At 35.9% G+C, this 19,801-nt stretch overlaps 1 protein-coding gene across 1 annotated transcript; it reads right to left on the reverse strand.

Annotated features, from left to right (window-relative positions):
* Positions 1-539: 539 nt before the first annotated feature.
* On the reverse strand, positions 540-9,118 carry LOC149817036 (uncharacterized). The gene is made up of 2 exons (XM_089987518.1): positions 8,856-9,118; positions 540-1,004 (listed from the first exon to the last, which is right to left on the reverse strand). The coding sequence occupies exons 1-2, from the start codon at positions 9,009-9,011 to the stop codon at positions 861-863; spliced, it is 300 nt and encodes a 99-aa protein (XP_089843644.1). The 5' UTR covers positions 9,012-9,118; the 3' UTR covers positions 540-860.
* Between the last annotated feature and the right edge of the window lie 10,683 nt (positions 9,119-19,801).

Here is a 19,801-nt window from a genome sequence, read left to right on the forward strand (position 1 = left end):
CATTGATTTAAGTAAAAAATAAACAACCCTTGTTTTGGTTTAATCCCAAACATTCATGGGAAACACATGATAAATGATCTACAAAAAACTATGGTAAATAGCAAGAAAAAAAAACTTTAAGGCCATTGATTTAAATAAAACAACCCTTGTTTATATATAAACTGGACGATAGACATCAAACATACAACATTTTCTTAAAAAAAGCAAAAATAATCTACCAAATACTGAAAACTGAGAATTTTGATAATTCTCAATCAAAAGATTCTAGGAGAAAATAGATGATTTTTATCAAATAATACTTAACATATATTCTTATGACAACAATATGAGATAGTTCAAGTTACTTGTTTAACAGTAAAATTCTCCCTAAATCATAGATTTCTTTAAGATATCAAATATACAAACATTCTCTTGAGAAAAGCAAAAAAAAAGTGAACCTTTTAAGATTTTATCAATTCTCATCACATCAATGGATAATCAAAAGATCTTAGGAAAAAAATTAATAGATGCCTTAAACAAACAACAAAATCCTCGAGATATTGCTAATTCTTGTGACAGAAATGTGTAATCACAAGAAAATTTTCAGAAAGAATTGATACAATGTTTAAATTGCTGAGCTGATTGGAAGCTGCATTCACGTATTGCACATAATATACAAGGCCCGTGAGTAAGAGAGCTGATACAACACAAGAATCAATAATATTATTGCTAGATTTCTGTGCAAAATGCACATACCCCCAATACCTAAAAGAGTGACAACTGTGACAATAAGCGACCAAAGGGGCAAGATACCATCTTCTTTGTCATTTATCTGATCATCCACAAAAACAATAACTTAATTTTGTGAAATATGCTCCTCTTCAAGTACACTTAGTGATTTCTGGCATAAAGTTTTCAGTTTCATTAGTTGCAATTTTTCCGCCTCTGCATTGTTGCAACTCTGCTTGAAGCTTAGGAACCAGCTCATTAAGTTTCCTTATACTCTTTTCTTGAGACAGGATTACCTGGAGAAATGATTTAAGAAAACAATAACTTTTAGAAAACGGTCAATCAGCTTGTGAAGAAAGTAAATTAAGACAACAGTCATTTCCTCCATGTGCAAGTCCCCTTGGCACATGGAACCTCTTTGAACGATAACCAAACTTCAAGGATCCCAGGAATATTAAACAAAAAGGAACAAATGATACAAAGCACAAAAAGAAATTTCTGCACATGAAGATGAAAGCTTAAATAGCCAATAATTCAATCTAAATGTATGTAACATGGGTATGTCCACAGCCCCAGGTACCGATGTCGACACAAATATGGGTATAGCTCAGGCAGACCACATAATTAGATGGACAGACCACATATTAGATCATGATAGTGAACTGTGTAAGGCTGATAGTGGAAGACCGAGGTTTGATGATGGGAAAACAGACCTAATGGTCCTGATCATGATCTGGTTCCTAATTTATTACATTTGCTTCTACCCACACATGGGAGGCTCGAACAAGTGAAGCATGAACAGTTCCCTTGATGGAAAGACGTTGATCCAACTAGAATTCTAAGGGACATCAATCATCAACAACTGAATTTTGAATGTCACCAAAATCAAATATCAAAAAATACTTGCCTTTTGTGTGTGAGTTGGAACAATCTCCGATTCAATTTTTGCTAAAAGGTGGACCTGTCATTCCATGGCATTTCCTTTAAGGTAACATGAGGATGTGGATATCGAGGAGTGTCTGCCCGCCAATGGGATCATTGAAAATTATATAAAATTTTCCAGTGATTTATATATTCTAACATGCAACGGTACATAATGTCATTTGCAATAGGAAAGAGTTGATATTTATGTCAGTATGTCATAACAGGGTTGGACAAACAATTGCTGGGAATGACGACACATCACTCAGTTTCCCTCTCTCTCTCTCTCTCTCTCTCTCTCTCTATATATATATATATATATATATATATATATATATACACACACACATTGATAGAGAGAGAGAGAGCATCAGAATCACCCCAAGAAATTGCTCTCTGGTGTCTCTACTTCCTTGTCTCCCAGCAAAGTGGTAGTTGGTGCTTTCTTTATAATCTCAAAACTCTTTCACGGAGAAATGATGCGGCTATTCCGCATTTCGAATCCATCTCTAACAGGGTGAGTCTAATAAGTTAATTGCCACAAAGTTGTATCAAAGATCGATATACAATTATCTTATATCATTAGGGACTCGTATATAATGCCATTTGTCTGTACACCAGAAAAAAAAAAGTAAATTATCACATTGAGACCTATGTCACATGGGTGCGGGTGCGACACGGGTATGGCGCAATTTCAGAAAATTCGGACACGAGGACTCGGCTATATATATATATATATATATATAATCTCTTTTTCCCTCTTCCTCCTCCTTCCTCTGCCAGCGGCAGAGGATAGTGGGGAGATCAGAGGGAAAAAAAAGGTTTTTTTTGTGGGCTGGGTCGGGTCCTGGCTTGACCCGACCCATGTCGCACCTGGTACGCGGACCGTACTGTTAAAATATTGTGTATATATTTATACCTAACTGATATACGTATATTTATATAATATACGTATATCAGAGGTATTTTGATTAGTACAGTCTAATAGGAACTGTAAAGTCTTTTTTTGTTTTCTTTATTTTCATTTTTTATTATGTAAATTCAAAAGGATTGTTGGGGAGGCAGTCCAATTCAATGCATGTAGAGCCTCACCCCTCTAATGTAAAGTATGTTTTTTCTAAAGCATGTTGTGTGTTAATACAAAATCTATTTTTATATTGTGCTCTTGTGGATTTTGTGCCTTTGTACTCTTGTGGAATTTGTGCTTTTGTATATCTCTTTTATGAGATTGTCATCAGTCCATTAGAAACCATAGTACATTTGTGCACTTGTGTAGCCGTTCATTGGTATTGGCATTGTGCACTCTTGTTTTATTACATAGTATCAGAGATAGGCGCTTTAAGTGGTGAAAGCTATCTTGGGATTGCTCTCTTTGTGGTGGTACTTTTCAATCTTGAGTCCTCAAACACAAGTCTTCTTCACTATGGGAGAAAGAGATTCCGCCTCCATTATCTCCTACAAGGCTCAACAAAAACAACTATTTGATGTGAGCTACTGCTATGAAAAATCACATCAAAGGTGAAAAACTTTGGAGGTTTGTTAGTGGAACCACTAATGAACCTCAACTTAAATTAACAAGAAGAGAAGAAGATTAAGTCAAAGCTCTATCCAAATAAGAAAAAGAGAAAGCTTCGCAATAATACCAAAACAAGTTAGAGGATTGGAAAGCTAGCAATGCTAAAATTCTCTCATGGTTCATGAATACCATGGAGTTCAAGATCGCCACCAATATCATCAAATTTAAAAGGACATGTAATGAATGGATCTTCCTAAAGAGCACTTTCATTCAAAAAGATATGGCTAAGTTATATTATCTTCAAGGCAAGATATGAAATACCAAACAAGAAGATAAAAGTGTAAGAGACCTTTATGGTATTTTATCTCTTATTTGGGATGAACTAGCTATGTTAGAACCAAAACGAGAAGGTTCGGCTATTGAAATGAGAAAATTACAAGTTGAAAGAGAAAAACTCTCTTTTTTTTACGGTTTCCAACCGGAATTTGAGCAATTTAGGTCCTCCTTGCTTCATAGGACTTCGACTCCTTCTATAAGTGAGGCTCTTGCTCAAATTTGTCAAGAAAAAATAAGACTTGGAATACACAAGTCTAATAACGAGGTTCTTGCCGTATCAAAACCCAAAAATTTTGTAAAAACTTATAAACCACCTCACTTTGAAAGAAAATTAAATGAAGAAAGACATAATGGAGGAGGATACAAGGGTAAAATTACTTGTCATCATTGTAAAAAACCGGGGCATATAAGACCGGATTATCCCAAGCTCAAGAAAGTAGCCGCCGTAAGTGAAGAACCTCAAGAATCAAAGAAAGGGGGTAACTTCAATGATTTAACAACTGCCCAAATAGCGGAGGCCGTCTCACAAATTCTTAAAGTCACTCCTACATCCGGTGCCGCCATCTCCTCTTCTTCTCCTCCAAGTAAGTCTTCTTGGATTTTGGATTCGAGAGCTTCTTTTCATATGACTCATAATGAGTCTCTATTATCCGATTGCACTAATTCATATTTTTCATGTGTATCAGCCGCAGATAGTGTTTCTTTAAAAGTTAAAAGTATAAGAAACCTCAACAATATCTCAAAAAAAAAATTGTTCTGGATGTGAGGGTTATTCAAAAATTAGATTTAAACCTTTTTTTGGTATTTCAAATTTCGATAATGGGGATAAAGTATTTTTCACATCTAAGGCTTGTTGGGTGCAGGATCTCCAGTCAGGGAAGCTGATTCGGCAAGGCCATAGAAGAAGAGATTTTTACTATATGGATTTCTTATGTTTACCCAAAAAACTCTTTTTGTAATCATATCAAAGACATTAATTTAGATCTTTGACATAAAAGATTAGGACACCCAAGTATATCCAAATTATCTCATTTTTCATTTTAAAAAAAAAATTATAAGAATAAAGAATTTGTATGTGAAGATTGTATATTTGAAAAAATGCAAATGATGCCATTTGGATCTAGAACTTCCTTGACTAATGAAATCTTTAAATTAGTGCATTTGGATGTATGGGGTTTCACTCCCATTATGTCAAAAGGTGGTTATTCATATTATGTTACATTCATAAATGATTTTAGTAGACATACTTGGATCTACTTAAACTCAAATCGAAAGTTTTTTTGTGCTTTAAAAAATTTCATAATCTCGTTAAAAATCAATTTAAAACAAATATTAAAATCTTCCACTTCGACTCAGGAGGAGAGTTTCTTTCAAATGAATTTCAATTCTATCTGAAAATTCATGATATTTTACACCAAAAATCTTGTCTTAGAACCCCCCAACAAAATAGTATTTTCGAAAGAAAGCACCGTCATCTTATCAAAACTACTAGGACCCTACTCATTTCAAAAGAAATTCCAAAAAAAAATTGGGTCGAAGCCGCTTTTACCGCGGTATATCTAATAAATAGAATACCTTCTCAAACTTTGGAAAACAAATCCACTATTGAAAAACTTTTTAAAATCTCTCCCGATTTGAAAAGACTAAGGGTCTTTGGATGTAAATGCTTTGTGTTTCTTGAAAAATATAACAAACTCTCTCCTAAAGCTATAAAATGTGTTTTTCTTGGATATGCCGAAAATCAAAAAAGTTATTGATACTATGATCCAACAAATGATAAACTTTATATCTCTAGAAATGTAACATTTCTTAAAAATGGATTTGATCTTGAAAAACCTAAGGAAGAATCCGAGTATGCCTTCTTGTTTGATTTGTTACCTAAATCAAATAATGAAATTATTGATAATAATGACATTGATAATTTTGAGTCTATTAATAAACCAAGTGAAGAAAGAGAACCAACTCATAACCTCTTACAATACTCTAGACAAGATAATGGGGAGCATCCATGTTCTTTTAAAAGGTATAGTCAACCAACAAATGTTGAAGAATCTAGTGTTAGAAGATCTGAACGGATACATAGGCCTCTAAATAGGTTTGTCTCCTATGAATTCTTTTCTCCAAACTATAGGGCATGCCTTCTAGTAATTCATTCATATCATGAACCATCCAACTACAAAAAAACTAAAAACATAAAAGAATTGGTAGAAGCTATAAAAATAGAATTAGATAAATTAAAGGCCCATACTTGGGCAGACCAACCTCTTCTTAAGGGAAAGAAGACAATAGGATTTAGATGAGTATTTTAGATGTTAAAAATGCTTTCTTAAATGAAAATTTAAATGAAGAAGTTTACATGGATCCTCCCTCTGGTCTGACTATTGAAAATGGAATAGTTCTTCGTCTTCAAAAAGCTTTATATAGGCTTAAACAAGCTCTTAAAGCATAGTACGATCGGTTTAGTAGAACTGTGTTGAATCTTGGATTTAAATCTTATTATATTGACACTGCTTTTTTTGTAAGATCTACAAATACCTCACTTATCATTCTGCTTTTGTATGTTGATGATATGATCATCATTGATCAGAAGGAAATTGAAGAAATTAAAATTATGCTTAAAAAATCTTTTGATATGACCGACCTTGGTTTTTTGAGATATTTTTTAGGAATTGAAGTAGCATACTATCCAAGAGTGTACATTTTGTCTCAAATCAAGTTTGCAGCTCATATTGTTGCGCGTTCGAAAATCACAAACACAAAATATGCCGATACTCCTGAAGTAATAAATGCTAAAATAAAAGCTGAAGACGGAGTTTAATTAGATGATTCAACTCCTTATAGGCAACTTATCAGATCATTAATGTACATATCTATTACCAGGCCAGACATTGCGCATGAAGTACATACTACAAGTCAGTTTCAACGTGTGCCCACATTAGTTCACACGAGTATCGTATTAAGAATAGTTCGATATATCAAGAAAATTATATCTAAAGGGATATTTGTATCATCTTCATCATCTTTAAATCCTATAGCTTATACTGATTCTGACTGGAGAAGAGATCCCAATAACCGTCACTCAACTACAGGTTTTTATATGTTTATAGGTGATTCTCTCATTTCTTGGCGATGCAAAAAACAACTGAAAGTGTTTTTATCTTTCACGAAAGTTGAGTATAAGGCGATGGCTACAACAACAACCAAAGTCGTGCAGATGAGATCATTATTTTCAAATATGGGTGTCGATATTTCAGAAACTTCAAAATTATGCTCCGATAACAAAAGTGTCATATATATAGCCAACAATCACACATTTCATATGCGAACGAAACATGTTGAGATGGATTGTCACTATGTTTGAAAAGAATACTTGAAGGGGACGATTATTTTACCATATGTTCAGTTTGAGTTTCATATTACGGACTTCTTCACCAAAGCTCTTTCTCTACCAAGATTTTTGTATCTTCTTAGCAAACTTTTGATGATTTCACCATAAGTTTGAGGAAGAGTGTTAAAATATTGTGTATATATTTATACCTAACTGATATACCTATATTTATACAATATCCGTATATCAAGGGTATTTTGGTCATTTAATAACATGTAATTTAGTACAGTCCAATAGGGACTGTAAAGTCTTCTTTGTTTTCTTTATCTTTGTTTTCTATTATGTAAATTCAAAAGGACTGTTGGGGAGGCAGTTCAACGACTTCAATGCATGTGAGGCTCGATAAATAGAGCCTCACCCCTCTATGTAAAGTATGCTTTTTCTAGAGCATTTTGTGTGTTAATACAAAATCTATTTTTATATTGTGCTCTTGTGGATTTTTTGCCTTTGTGCTCTTGTGGATTTTTTGCCTTTGTATATCTCTTTTATGAGATTGTCATCAGTCCATTAGAGACCATAGTATATTTATGTACTTGTGTAGCCCTTCATTGGCATTGTGATTGTGCACTCTTGTTTCATTACAAGTACCTTACCCTACACCCGCAGCACCCCATGTGATATAGATTGAGACCCTAAACTTGATAGTACCCTAGATGCACAATTAGACAACTTCAACTGATAGTTATTGACTAAAAATTTAATTCTTAGGGGCACATAATATGTGGGATGCAAGAAAAGGCACAAAGGGAGATGTGTCTGATCTTATTTATTTTGAAACCAATAGGTGTTTTTCTGTAACCTTGAGTACTGATGCTTGGAGTCATCTCGGTGATGAGAAGTAAGAACCTCAAGCTGAAGTATAGTTATGCTTCCAGAAATTGAAACTGGGTGTTTTGGATTATCCTACCATGTCAATTTGAAAATCCCATGCAAGAGATCCCCAATTTAGTTCACCAGAAAATTGCAATACAATACAAAAAGAACCATGGAGAAAGGAGTAAAACTGACCATTAAACTTGCAAATGAAGCTTAAAAGACTTATCGAAATGCAATAAGAATTCTCAAAGAGAAAAGTTTCTACAAGCTTCATTTTTAACCTAAAGATCTATATGGTTGAACCATAATCACCACTTATCAGTATTGTGATAATATTAGAAAGGCATTCCTTAGAATAATTGAAAAAGGTTGTTATATCGAAAACCTGTGCATCAACCTCCACAATGAATGATCCCCTAATGTTTCAACCACCTTTTAAGCATTAAAGTAATTTTATGATTTCAAAATGGCTGGGTCAATAAGCCAATAAATGAGATAAGATGGCAATGATCAGAAAGAAAATATGAATACTCCAATGCTCCCCACTCCAAGTTCATGGAAACATGTTCTCTGCTTTGGGGACACTGTTAAACATCAATTGCCAAAAGACAATAGAATAATAATATATTCCATAACTGAAACTGACTAAGCAAAAATATTTGTACAATAGAAAACAGACCAATTACAATGCTTATCGCTAAATAGGAGTTCCCTTATTGGGGATGAAATAAGTTGGATTCATAACATTCTTTATATCATGTATCCTAACAATTCAACACTTCTTAAGCCGAACCCAATGAAATGATCATTAGGCTTCATCTCATGGAAAACTATGAATAAAACCAAGATTTCTTAATGGAGAAGAGTAAAAACCTGAAGTCTTCTTTTGATTTTGTGACTATGCAATTAGCAGATAATCACTGAGACGAGCAAGCTGCAAGACCTGTAAAGGAAACATCCATGCGACAAAACAACATGGTCATAGGAAATCATGTTACCATCTATCTTTACAACAGAATAAGCAAACACTTGGTCAATTTGGACATTGTCAAGGCAAATAATAATCTAAAAAATTAATTTTGGAAAACATGAGAATAAATGTGAATAACAAGAAGAAAGAACTTCATGTATATGAAAATATTTATAAAAAAATATGTGGAAACAGCTCACCTTTTCTTTAATAACTTCCCTCCTTAGAAGGAGCTGTTCTTTGTGGGCAATACTTGGACTCATTTCTAGCTCATTAACGAGTGGTTGTTTCCATTCAAGTTGTGAGGTAATTACCAACAATATTAGCATGAAAACTAATACCATGGGTCTTGACATAATTGACTTTTGTTTACACCTGAAAGAGAATCTTTACAATGCCTATAAGAGATATGGAAAGGTATTCCACCCCACAAGCATACGTAAATTGAAGAGTACAAAAGAAATAAAGAAATCAAAAGTTCCCTGAAAGCAAGATGCTAAGTTTATGTAATCAGAGATCACATTGTATGGACTGAAAGAATCAGAGCATGCAATCAACATTCAATAACCAATTATTTTCTAACTAAAGGATAGTAGAGCCTAAGACATCTTCAAGCTTGAAAATATAAAAGCTGACACCATCAAATGCATGCAATGAACATAATCATCTCAACAGAGATCAAATCAATTTCCTCCAGAAAATAATACCCTGGAAATACATACCTAAAATGCAATCACATTAATATAAAATTACATAAACAGAACAAAGTACAATCTTGTGGCTTCTAGGTTATGACCTATGATAAATCTGTTATTCAAATTTCCTTAGAAAGGGAACTCCTCTGAAGATATCGACCTATTAAGTTTTCCCAGAAAAATCTCAAAGAAGATTGGAAAACAGAAACTGTTCTCAGTGTTTCTTTAAAATTCAGGTAGACATCAATTGAAATTAAAGCATTGCCAAAAATCTGAATATTAACATGAGATATATCTTATATCAAACTTAAATTTTTTTAAAAATTCTTGTTAAAATATCTACCTTGAATCACTCATAGGTAAATCAAGAGAAGTTCAAAATCTTGAAGATATTTGTTATTAAATATAAATGGCTCCGTGGAATTAATTGACTTTTACTAAGCGGAGATTGAGCTTGATGAAGCCAAGTTCAATCGAGCCTGGTACCTTGTGTATAAGCTCAAACAGTCTAGGCTCAGGCATGCTCAACTGTGCAGCCCTACAAAGAGTTCAGCAGCATCAAAATTTCAGTTCACTAACTGTGGACAATGATGAATCATAGGAAACTTTTATTGAGGATAACAGAAGTAGGTGGGACCATAGCCAAGAGAAATGCAATCATTGATAGCATATCACATAAGCAGAAAAAGGAAGCATTTCTATGGCTTCTTGATTATAACTGTGCAACCAATCTCATTCTTCAAATTTCCTCAGAAAGGGAACTCCTCTAAGGATATCTACATATTGGGTTGGACCAGAAAAATCTCAGCAAAAACTAACAGAAATAAGAAGAAAATTATGTAAAAAGAAAAACTGTTCTCACTGATTCTTTAAATCCCAGAGCTACATCTACTGAAATGAAAGTATTATCAAATATCAGAATATTAACATGAGATATATAAATCTTATAATAAAAAAGCTTTGATATTTTTGAGAAATCTCTACCTTAAGCCTCTCACAGAAATCAAGAGGAGTTCCAGACTTGAATATATTTGCTACTACATATAAAGACTCAGTTAAATTATGTAATTTTATTAAGCATCAATGCAAAACAACATTAAAATTACAGAATCTGCACTTACTTAAGGTCCATGTCGTCTCTTGGCCAAATATTCTCACTGTTCATCTTATAGCTGCATGAAGGAAAGGTGCATCAATTAGAAAAATATAATTGCATCCTTGAAAAACCATAAGGAGGAAAATTATAAGACTAGCTGAGCTAGTGCAACTTATTTATTTCTTGATTAACATGGGAATCAAAAATCAAGGAATGGAGGTCAGATTGACTGGAACCAAAAATCAGGTGCCAGTATTCACTGCATTTGATTACCTTGGGTCTAAGATCTGAGGTGATCTAAGAGCCTAACATCTCAGATCTCATAATGCAAAAATAGACCTGTGATCCAGTGTTTGATGTGTGTGTGTGTGTGTGAGAGAGAGAGAGAGAGAGACTCTATATTATGATCCTAAACTAGATTTTGCAAATATGCATTGTTTTCAAACATTTATTTCAGGGTGTTCGGATATGTTGTCTCAGAACTAATCTGAAGATGGATTACAAGTTCTTATACAAAGTCTAGAATTTTGATCCCTAACTTGTTCCGCTTAGAACCTTAACACAGAATGCAGGCCTTTTTCAAAATTTCTGGAAAGCACATTCCACATATTGAGTCAATTATCACCTGGTGTGCAAGGAGTGCCGATTATATGGCTTTCAAAGCACTCACCTTCTTCCTTTAAAGTGGCGCGTGAAAAGGTTACAGTGTTGCCTTTGTACTCTATACTATGACGATTTTATTCTTCTCAAAAATATATATATTGAGCCAATTATCACCTGGATTGGAACAAAAATTAGACTGTGGATAAGGAACTAACTCGGATGTAGAACTCAATGATGGAGCCGCTTCTCCAACTTGGCTAATTTCCATCAATCTCAATTGGAGTACCCACATACTTAAGTGGGTGGGAGAATGTATTCAAATCAACGCGATTATAGTTACCCGCTATAGCAATTCCAAAGTGATCTAGAGTCTATACTAACATAAATACTTATTGCAACCGATTATCAACTCAACCATTAAAGAACTCACAAGATCAAGAGCACAAAACTTAAACAAAATCCACCAATTCCCCACACAATAATGTGGTTTCACTTAAAAAATAAGCTACCAGACTTGCGCAATATACAGAGTAATGAAGAAGGCATGCAAGGAGATACGGGCACAAAGACAATATAAAACTACTCATCTGGTCTTCTTTTGGCAAGGACAGAGACTAATCCTAGGATATCAATTTCCAACCTGACGATAAGTCATAACCCACTTCTCAGTGCCAGGGAATAGAAATACCAACAACATATGAATTCAATACTTCAAACCCATTCCTTTCTCACTGATTCCATCCATAATTCTGCGAAGAAAAGAAGGAAAAGAATAGATAAAACATACCAACATACCAATGTAGTTAGCCCTACGTCCAGAAGGCACGGGCATCATACCTGCAGGCAAACCTATCAACTTCAACAACTGGCTCGACAGCCGGAGACGTCTTACCACGGTGGTTCCCATTCAAATTCAAAAATCTCTACAACGACACACCATAATCTACAAGATTTGCCGCATCGCCCACCCTGCCACCACCTCAACCCTACCCAACCGAGGCGAGTTGTGCCAGGATCCGAATTTAATATCATAATTATAAATTTAAAACAATTTGTTCGTGTTAATATTTTATCTAATAACAATATTATATGTAATAAAAAGATTTTTGGATTCAGATTGCAGATCAAACTCAACCTAATCCATTTTTAGCCGCACCTCGCTTTTGCATTCTCAATGAGGGAAAAGTGGGTGTTGAATGAAACAACTGAATGGTTAGGTCGCACCCATAGTGACAAAGGTTTTTATCGGCAATTTCTCGTTTTTCAAAAACTTACGAGAAATTAAAAAAATTCCATAAATCTTGCATTTTTTTGGCAATAAAAAATTTAATTAAAAAATATAAAAAATATTTTTTATAAGAAAATATTAATAAAAAGTTATTTAAAAATAAAAAACATGATTTTTTTCTTGATAAATAGCCGTTTAAAATATAAATATCATGTTTAAATAGCTGTATTTATGTTTTTTTCATAAATCTCGTGAGAAATTGCTGTTTTAAACTTTCAGGCAATTTCTCATGATATTATCGCAAGATTTTCATAAATATCGCGATATTTGTCACTATGGTCGCACCATCATAACTGTAGTGTCTCTGGTTCGAATACCAGAAAGGTTATTTTAACTTTGTAGTCTGTCCAATAAGGGGGAAAAAAAAGCCAAGATGTATTTCACCAATGTTAAGGGACACGATAAAAAGGGCATCTTTGGTCTTTCTATTGATAGGCTATAAAAACATTGTGACACTAACGGCTTTGATCCTTGAAAAAATATTTGTAAAAATAGTTATAATTTTTTCAATGACAAAGGGAAACCACCTTTATGGCTCAGGTACCTCATTAAGAGGTGCCACGTAGACCGTGGCCCAATTTTAGTATCCATGGTATAAAACCTTTCTTCCTTTTCACCCAGGATGAAAATTGTCATAATGAATTTATAATATATTAATTGCATATATCAAATTTTTAGTGATGTATCGGTAGCAAACATTAGTCAGGTTGAATTTTGGATTTTTTTTCATTGGCAATTGTTTGTTCAGTTGAATTTGTCTCAATTATGTCATATTTAGAGAGTTTGGTTATTTACAGTGTGGTGGTTCATATGGATGGCAGAAATGATGTTGTTTTTAGGGATGTTTCGTTCAACCTTTATCATTTGACTCGTGGGGTCTTGGCTGATGTGTATGCTATCTTAGCCTCCAATCGATCATCATCTAGATGTTTGTGGTCCTTGATGAGTTTTTTGTTTTTGTGTTCGGGTTTTCTTGTTTTTGTGTAAATGGTGTTTTCATATTGTGCTGTTGTATTTGTGCTTGTGGGATTCAACGCTTTGCTGAGTTTCACTTTTAAGTAATGTTGATCGATTTTCGTCTTTCTCTCTCTGTATATATATATATATATATATATATATATATATATATATATATATATATATATATATATATATATATATATATATATAAGAGCTGAACATATGATATTATGCCTCATTTTTTCCCAGTGTTTTGTGATAGATAAGAATGAACCGTTAAATGTGTTTATCATGCTAGATTTAATGGAAATTAACTCTTGGATCATTTTTTTTTTGATAAAAAAAACATTTTTTAATAAGCCAGTAAAACTGGTACCTTCGTAGCCATTGATTTTGGATCACAAAAAAGCCTATATACAGGTCAGCTTCTGGCCATCTAAAAGTCAGTTCCCACTAAACAAAACCTATAAATCATATATGATGTTAGATATGAGAAAAAATGCTTAAAACTTTTATTTTTGAATGGTCCTAACGAAACAAGCCGCCTAAGGAACGTGTGGTTTCCAAACCTCCTAATGAAAAATTTTAATTTGACCCTTCAGATGTGATTTATGTTTTTGGTTTAGTAAACTTTTATGTTTGATCCACATACAAAGGATCCTGCTAACTGGCGAACTATCAAAAATTTCAACCATCTCATGTTCGGTAAATTGATCTGAATAGAGTTCAGCACCTCCACTGGAATTTTTGTTTCCAGAAGAAAATACCACATCTGGATGGTGGGCTTGAAGTACCGATCCCATTTTCGGCCAAGCCTACACACATTCCAGCTAATGACCTTCATTGGCTGGGCTGGATCAGTGCATCTGATTTGAAGCCAAATATGGAAATGGCTTCTCGCACCTGTTCAGACACTGGGGACAGTTCAGAACCATTGCACCCTTTCTGCACCGAATTGAACTCTGTTGGAATAGCCACCTCCGAAAGGTTATTCGGGGATGGGCAGTTGCTCAACTGCCCCCAGCGTTCAAGGCTTGCCGGAAAGTTTTGCCGGTGGCGAATTCGGCTGGGGGATCCTGTCACTGTCCTGAGAAGGCCGGAAAGGAGATTTCGACGATTTTGTCATGCTATCTTTCTTGGCCTCATTGCTCCTCACGTTTAAAGAAAACTGATTCGGCATCGGGTTTTCAATCTCCATTGCTGATTCCGAGTTGCAGATTTTTGGTTCATTCACACCTCCCTTGGAGGGGGTCAGGGACTCGAGGATGGGGAACCATCTCTTGTTCAGGTAACACGTTAAAACGATTGATCTGAGAGGTCTGAGCAATTCGCTGCTGCACGAGTTTTTCAGGTAAAATCCAGCTAGCAAGGTCCAGTTGAATGGGACCAACATTTCATCCTGTCGAACAGATGGGATCTCCAAACTCATCTTGTCTCCATGAAAAACCATAGAAGCCCTGAACGAAGTACCAGGCAGGCACCACATTCCCTTCCACGACATCAGCCCAAGAGTGGCTAGTCGATTGCAGGACTGTACCCCTCCGGCTCCGGGAACGACTGTTGGCACTCAAACATGCCCTAAAAAGGAGCGATTTCTTTTGAAAATACTACTCCTTGCATGTCGTCTTTAAGTACACTTTAACCAAGGTGGTTAAATGCGATGAGGCGAAGCGAGGCGTTTCGCCTCTGAGGCTGAGGCGTACGCCTCTCACAACTGGTATGGAAGTGAAGCGGTGGGAGGGGAGGCAGTAAGAGAAGGACCACGCGCCCAGCTGGTACGGAAGCGAGGGATATGCCGGTCGTCCGGTGGTCGGAGAAGACTGAGCAGCAGCTGCAGCACTGCAACTCCGGTGGTTGGTGGTCGGAGGTTGATGAGGGGGCGCATCACAGCAACGCCTCAGTACCTTGAGCATGGGCCTCGCCTCTGAAGCGTACGCCTCTCACAACACTGACTTTAACTATCACAAGGAACCCACTCAAACAATTACGTATGAAGCGAGTCCTAGAAATAGAAATGAGTGATTGGCAGCCTATACTTTGCATCTGACAATTTGGGTCTATGACACCCAAGATTCGAGATGCATTGCTGGATAGTTTTAATCCTAAATTGAACAGAGCAATCGTCCAAGCAGGGTACAATAGGTGCTCTAGACCAAGGTTGCCGGAAAGGGATACTGAAACTGGAAACGATTTCGAAAATGGAAACAGAAAACAAGGATTTTCAGGTGCATGTCAAATGGGAAAAGGGCAACTATTTGGGAAATGAAAAGGAGAAACGACCACTAAACTAAAAATGATTATCAAAAATGTAATATAATAAATTAATACAATACAAATTAAAAAATATGTATCCTACGAAAGAGAAAATGCTTGGAAAACACATGAAAAATCTGAGGGAAAACACATGGAAAATGGTTTCCTATGGTGTGAAAAACGCATTTTTCAGAGAATGAGAAATGTGTTTTTCATGACCGTACTGTCCTTGTAAAATGGTTCATTTTTTTAAATGCCTCACAATTTGCCAAAATCCTTTTCATGTTCAAAATTCTTATTTTCAACTTTTTAAAATATTTTTACTTGCAAATCATTTTTGCAAATAAGGCAAAAAAATGTGTGAACCTCAAATATTTCTAAAGTATGTTTATAAATATAGTACAACTTTCGCAAATCATTTTTAGGAATGTTCACAAAAGTATGTGAACCTCATTTAACTAAATACTCTTGATGTATATTCATAAATATAGTAAACCTTTGCAAATTATTTTTGTGAATGTTCTAAAAAATGTGTAAATCTCATTTAATTAAATACTCTTGATGTATGTTCGCAAATATAGTACAACCTTTGCAAATCATTTTTGTGAGTGTCCTAAAATGTGCAAACCCCCTTTAATTAAATATTCATAATGTACATCTACAAATATAGTACAACTTTCGCAAGTCATTTTTACAAATATTTTAAAAAATATGCAAACCTCCTTTAAATAAATACTCCCAATGTACTTTTGTAGATAGAGGTTCGCACATTTGGGAACATTCAGAAAAATAACTTGTAAATGTCGTGCTATATTTGCAAAAGGGTAAAAATGTTTTAAAACATTCAAGAATCAAAATTTTAGACATGAAGAGGATTTCAATAAATTGTGAAGCATTACCAAAAATACACTATTTTACAAAGATAACAATCATTTTTCGTTTGAAATTTGTATCAAAGGAGGGCACTTGGAGAGTTGCTGGGAAAATATTTTTGACAAACCAATGGAGTCGACAATGGAGGAAGATGGTGCGAGTCCCATCCCATGTCCCTCTCATGCACAAAAATTTCAAAAAGGGATGTCAACATCCCACTGGCAAAAAAAGAGGACAACTAACAAAAGGACAGAATCAGCTCACCCCAATCTATCAAAGCCCAACATTTTGGAAAATGAAGGTGGAGGCAGGAGCCAACCACAACAATCAGGAACACTATGGGGCATGGGAAGGAGCTAGGCGAGATGGCAAATCATCGAGACTGAAGGGGTCGAAGGTCGATGTAGCGTTTATGCTTGAAATGAAGGTGGCAAAGAGGTAGAATTTTGGAAGGAAGATGCACACTCAATTTTTGAAGCTTATGTATGGCAAAAGTAGAAATTCAAGTTCATGGAGTATATGCTCATACGAATTCTTTGGACAGGAATCTAGCTAAGGTAGTTAGTACATGGATGCAAAAATCCTGGAAAGATAACCTCTGACTGTTCATATCCTTAAATTTTTGTTCTTTTGATGAACATTTGTTAGAGAATGACCCTTTGACCTATCGATGGATCAAAGAAAAAAGCAAAAGGAGAAAAAACAGCTATGCACAAAAACAAGGATTTTATGTGGCTCGACAAAAATTGCTTAAGTCAACAACCACACTAAGTTGTCTTCTTTATTGATTGTGATACACAATACAAAGGAGGATGTCTCCTTAAATAAGAAGTCTACAAATTTTATATAGAATCTACTGTTGGACATTTCGGATCAGGTCCAACCCTAAGTGTGACCTGGTTTGACACTAATGAAGGCTTTAGTAGGGAATTAGTGGATAAGGGGTTACGTGAATGGTTCACATTCAATATGGCATGTGAAGGGTTCACATACATGAATGTCATGTATATAACTCCCTACTTTCCTCCCACTATAAATTGAGGCATGGTTGCTTGATGAGAGCAACCAAGGTGTCCTCTTTTCTCATTGGGTTCAGGGTCCTGCTCACTATCGACTTGACGGCCTAGGCTCATCATGGGCGTCGATAGGCTGAGGAGAACGATGTGCACATGCATCAATGCTAGTCTCATCTATGGCATCTACTGGTATGTATTCTTTCTTTTAACATTCTGGTTATAGTTTTCATGAACGCCAACATTGGGTTATGGGCCCATACTGCACATCTGATACGCGTATGGGTGTGTTGGCGTTCATGCGATGCTCGCTGAAACTCTTGTCGGTTGTTCTCCCTTGTTGGATTCTCCATAACCTCCACCCATCCGCCACCCAATTGGGCAACCACCTACTCGTTTGCGCCGACGCTATCACTGCCAACCACACCAACAACTCTTTTGAAAGCTGGTTGCCTACTTCCTGCAGGCGCTGCTCATGCGGATAATGGGTTCAGGCCAATAGACCCACCGCACCCTATGCTTAACCACGAAGGAGATTGTCAGTCGAGTTGGGGGTCGTCAATGGCTCAACTAGATCTGGCTCGGGGAGGCCATCATTGTGAATTGTGTTGAGAACCTCCGTCAGATCGAGTCAGGACCAGTCGAGATGTAGTCATTGCGGTGATCAGTGAACTCTTGCTGAAGATCAATTGTCGAGAAGGAGGTTGCCTTCAGTAGCAGCGACAAACCCAATAGAGAAGAGGAGGATGGCTGGCGTATTTTGAGAAACCAAACCTGACCTTCAGTTTTTCTCAAGAATCACCTTTTCTCTACTGGTTTCTGGGTTTAATCCCCTTTCTCACTGAAGGCATTCGCCTTCCACCGTTAGACGATGGTGGATGACAGAGGTCGTTGGCACCATCGTCCAACTGTCACCAGTCGAGCAAGTGACGACAGACCGTCGATAAAGACTGCAGCCCTTGCGACACGTGAATATAAAAAAAAGTCAATGCAAACCCTTACCTGCGCCAACATATGTCGACTACCTGGTTGTCTATTGCCGAGGAGGTCAGAGGGAGCTGGTTGTCATCGTCGGTGCCATCCTCTAAAATGGGAGGCAGCGACAGACGTGTACAAAAATTGGGGGGGGGGGGGGGGGGGCTTGGTTATCTTGCATCGTCGGGTGCCTTTCAGTTTCTCAGAAACTAAAACCCATTTTTAAATGAATTACTTCATTTGGGCGGGTCAGATCCAAACCTGGACTCGGCATCTAGACCTGATCCCGGAGACCAGACTGGACCCGAACACTGGGATCGGACCAAACCCGAATCCATTTGGGGCTCTGGGTCTGGGTCAGACTCGACCCTAGATCAGACCTAGACCCATTTGGGTTCTGAGTATGGGTCTGATCCGGATAGTCTGGGTCGATGATCGGATCTGATCCAGATCCATCATGGATCGAGTATGGATCTGGACCAGGTCAAGATCCTAATCTGACCTGAATCCTATTTGGATCAGATCATGGATATGTATCAGGTCTGGATCGTTGGATCCAACCTGAGACCCGATCATACATGGGTTTATATCCAGACTGGAGGGATCCAACCCAGGATCCATTAGAAATAGATTTGGATTCAGATTGAATCAGATCAGGTCTGAAATAAGGTCCATGTACTATTTAAACCCATTTAAAATTGAACCGATTTTGTGACTGATACAAGGCATTTTGAGTTCGGTTCAGAGTATTTTTATACCAGTTTCAGCTTGAGGACCCTGGGTTTTACTTATAAGAGCATATTTTTATCATTTTTTCATGCTTTATATGTGTTTATTGTTAAGGAAGCATGACTTAAGCATATCTAAGGCATGCATTCTATGTTATTTAAGTTATGCATAATATTTTAAGCATGAATCATGACTAAATTCATGATATTTATGATGTATTTTTATCAAAATGCATTTATACATATAAGTTGAAGTATGAATTTGTATTTTTTTATTATATAATAAATGGTTTATCATGAATATACATGCATTATTATGTATGCATGGACATGCTCCATAATACGAATATGTTTGCAGTAAAAGATCTCGATTAACTGACTCATGCAATCACCAAAGTGATCTGAGTTGTATTGATTGTGGATTCTTTGAACCGTGTTAAGATTCAATATTATGATTATATATGACTTTATAAAATAATGATTTTACCCAAAGGTAGGTCATTGTATTCTAAATTCATACAGAGTATAATATTGGATGTGTATATGAGCCCATGAAGCATGTTTGTACCCAAATGTACAATATTAAATTACCTCTAGTTATATGATCTGCTAGTTTCACCAATTGAAGTCAATTCTTTCTGAATTGAGGAGACAAAGCGACT

Source organism: Nuphar pumila, chromosome 14 (genome assembly GCF_984573655.1).
Source record: "Nuphar pumila chromosome 14, dmNupPumi1.hap1.1, whole genome shotgun sequence".
Classification (NCBI taxonomy): Eukaryota; Viridiplantae; Streptophyta; class Magnoliopsida; order Nymphaeales; family Nymphaeaceae; genus Nuphar; species Nuphar pumila.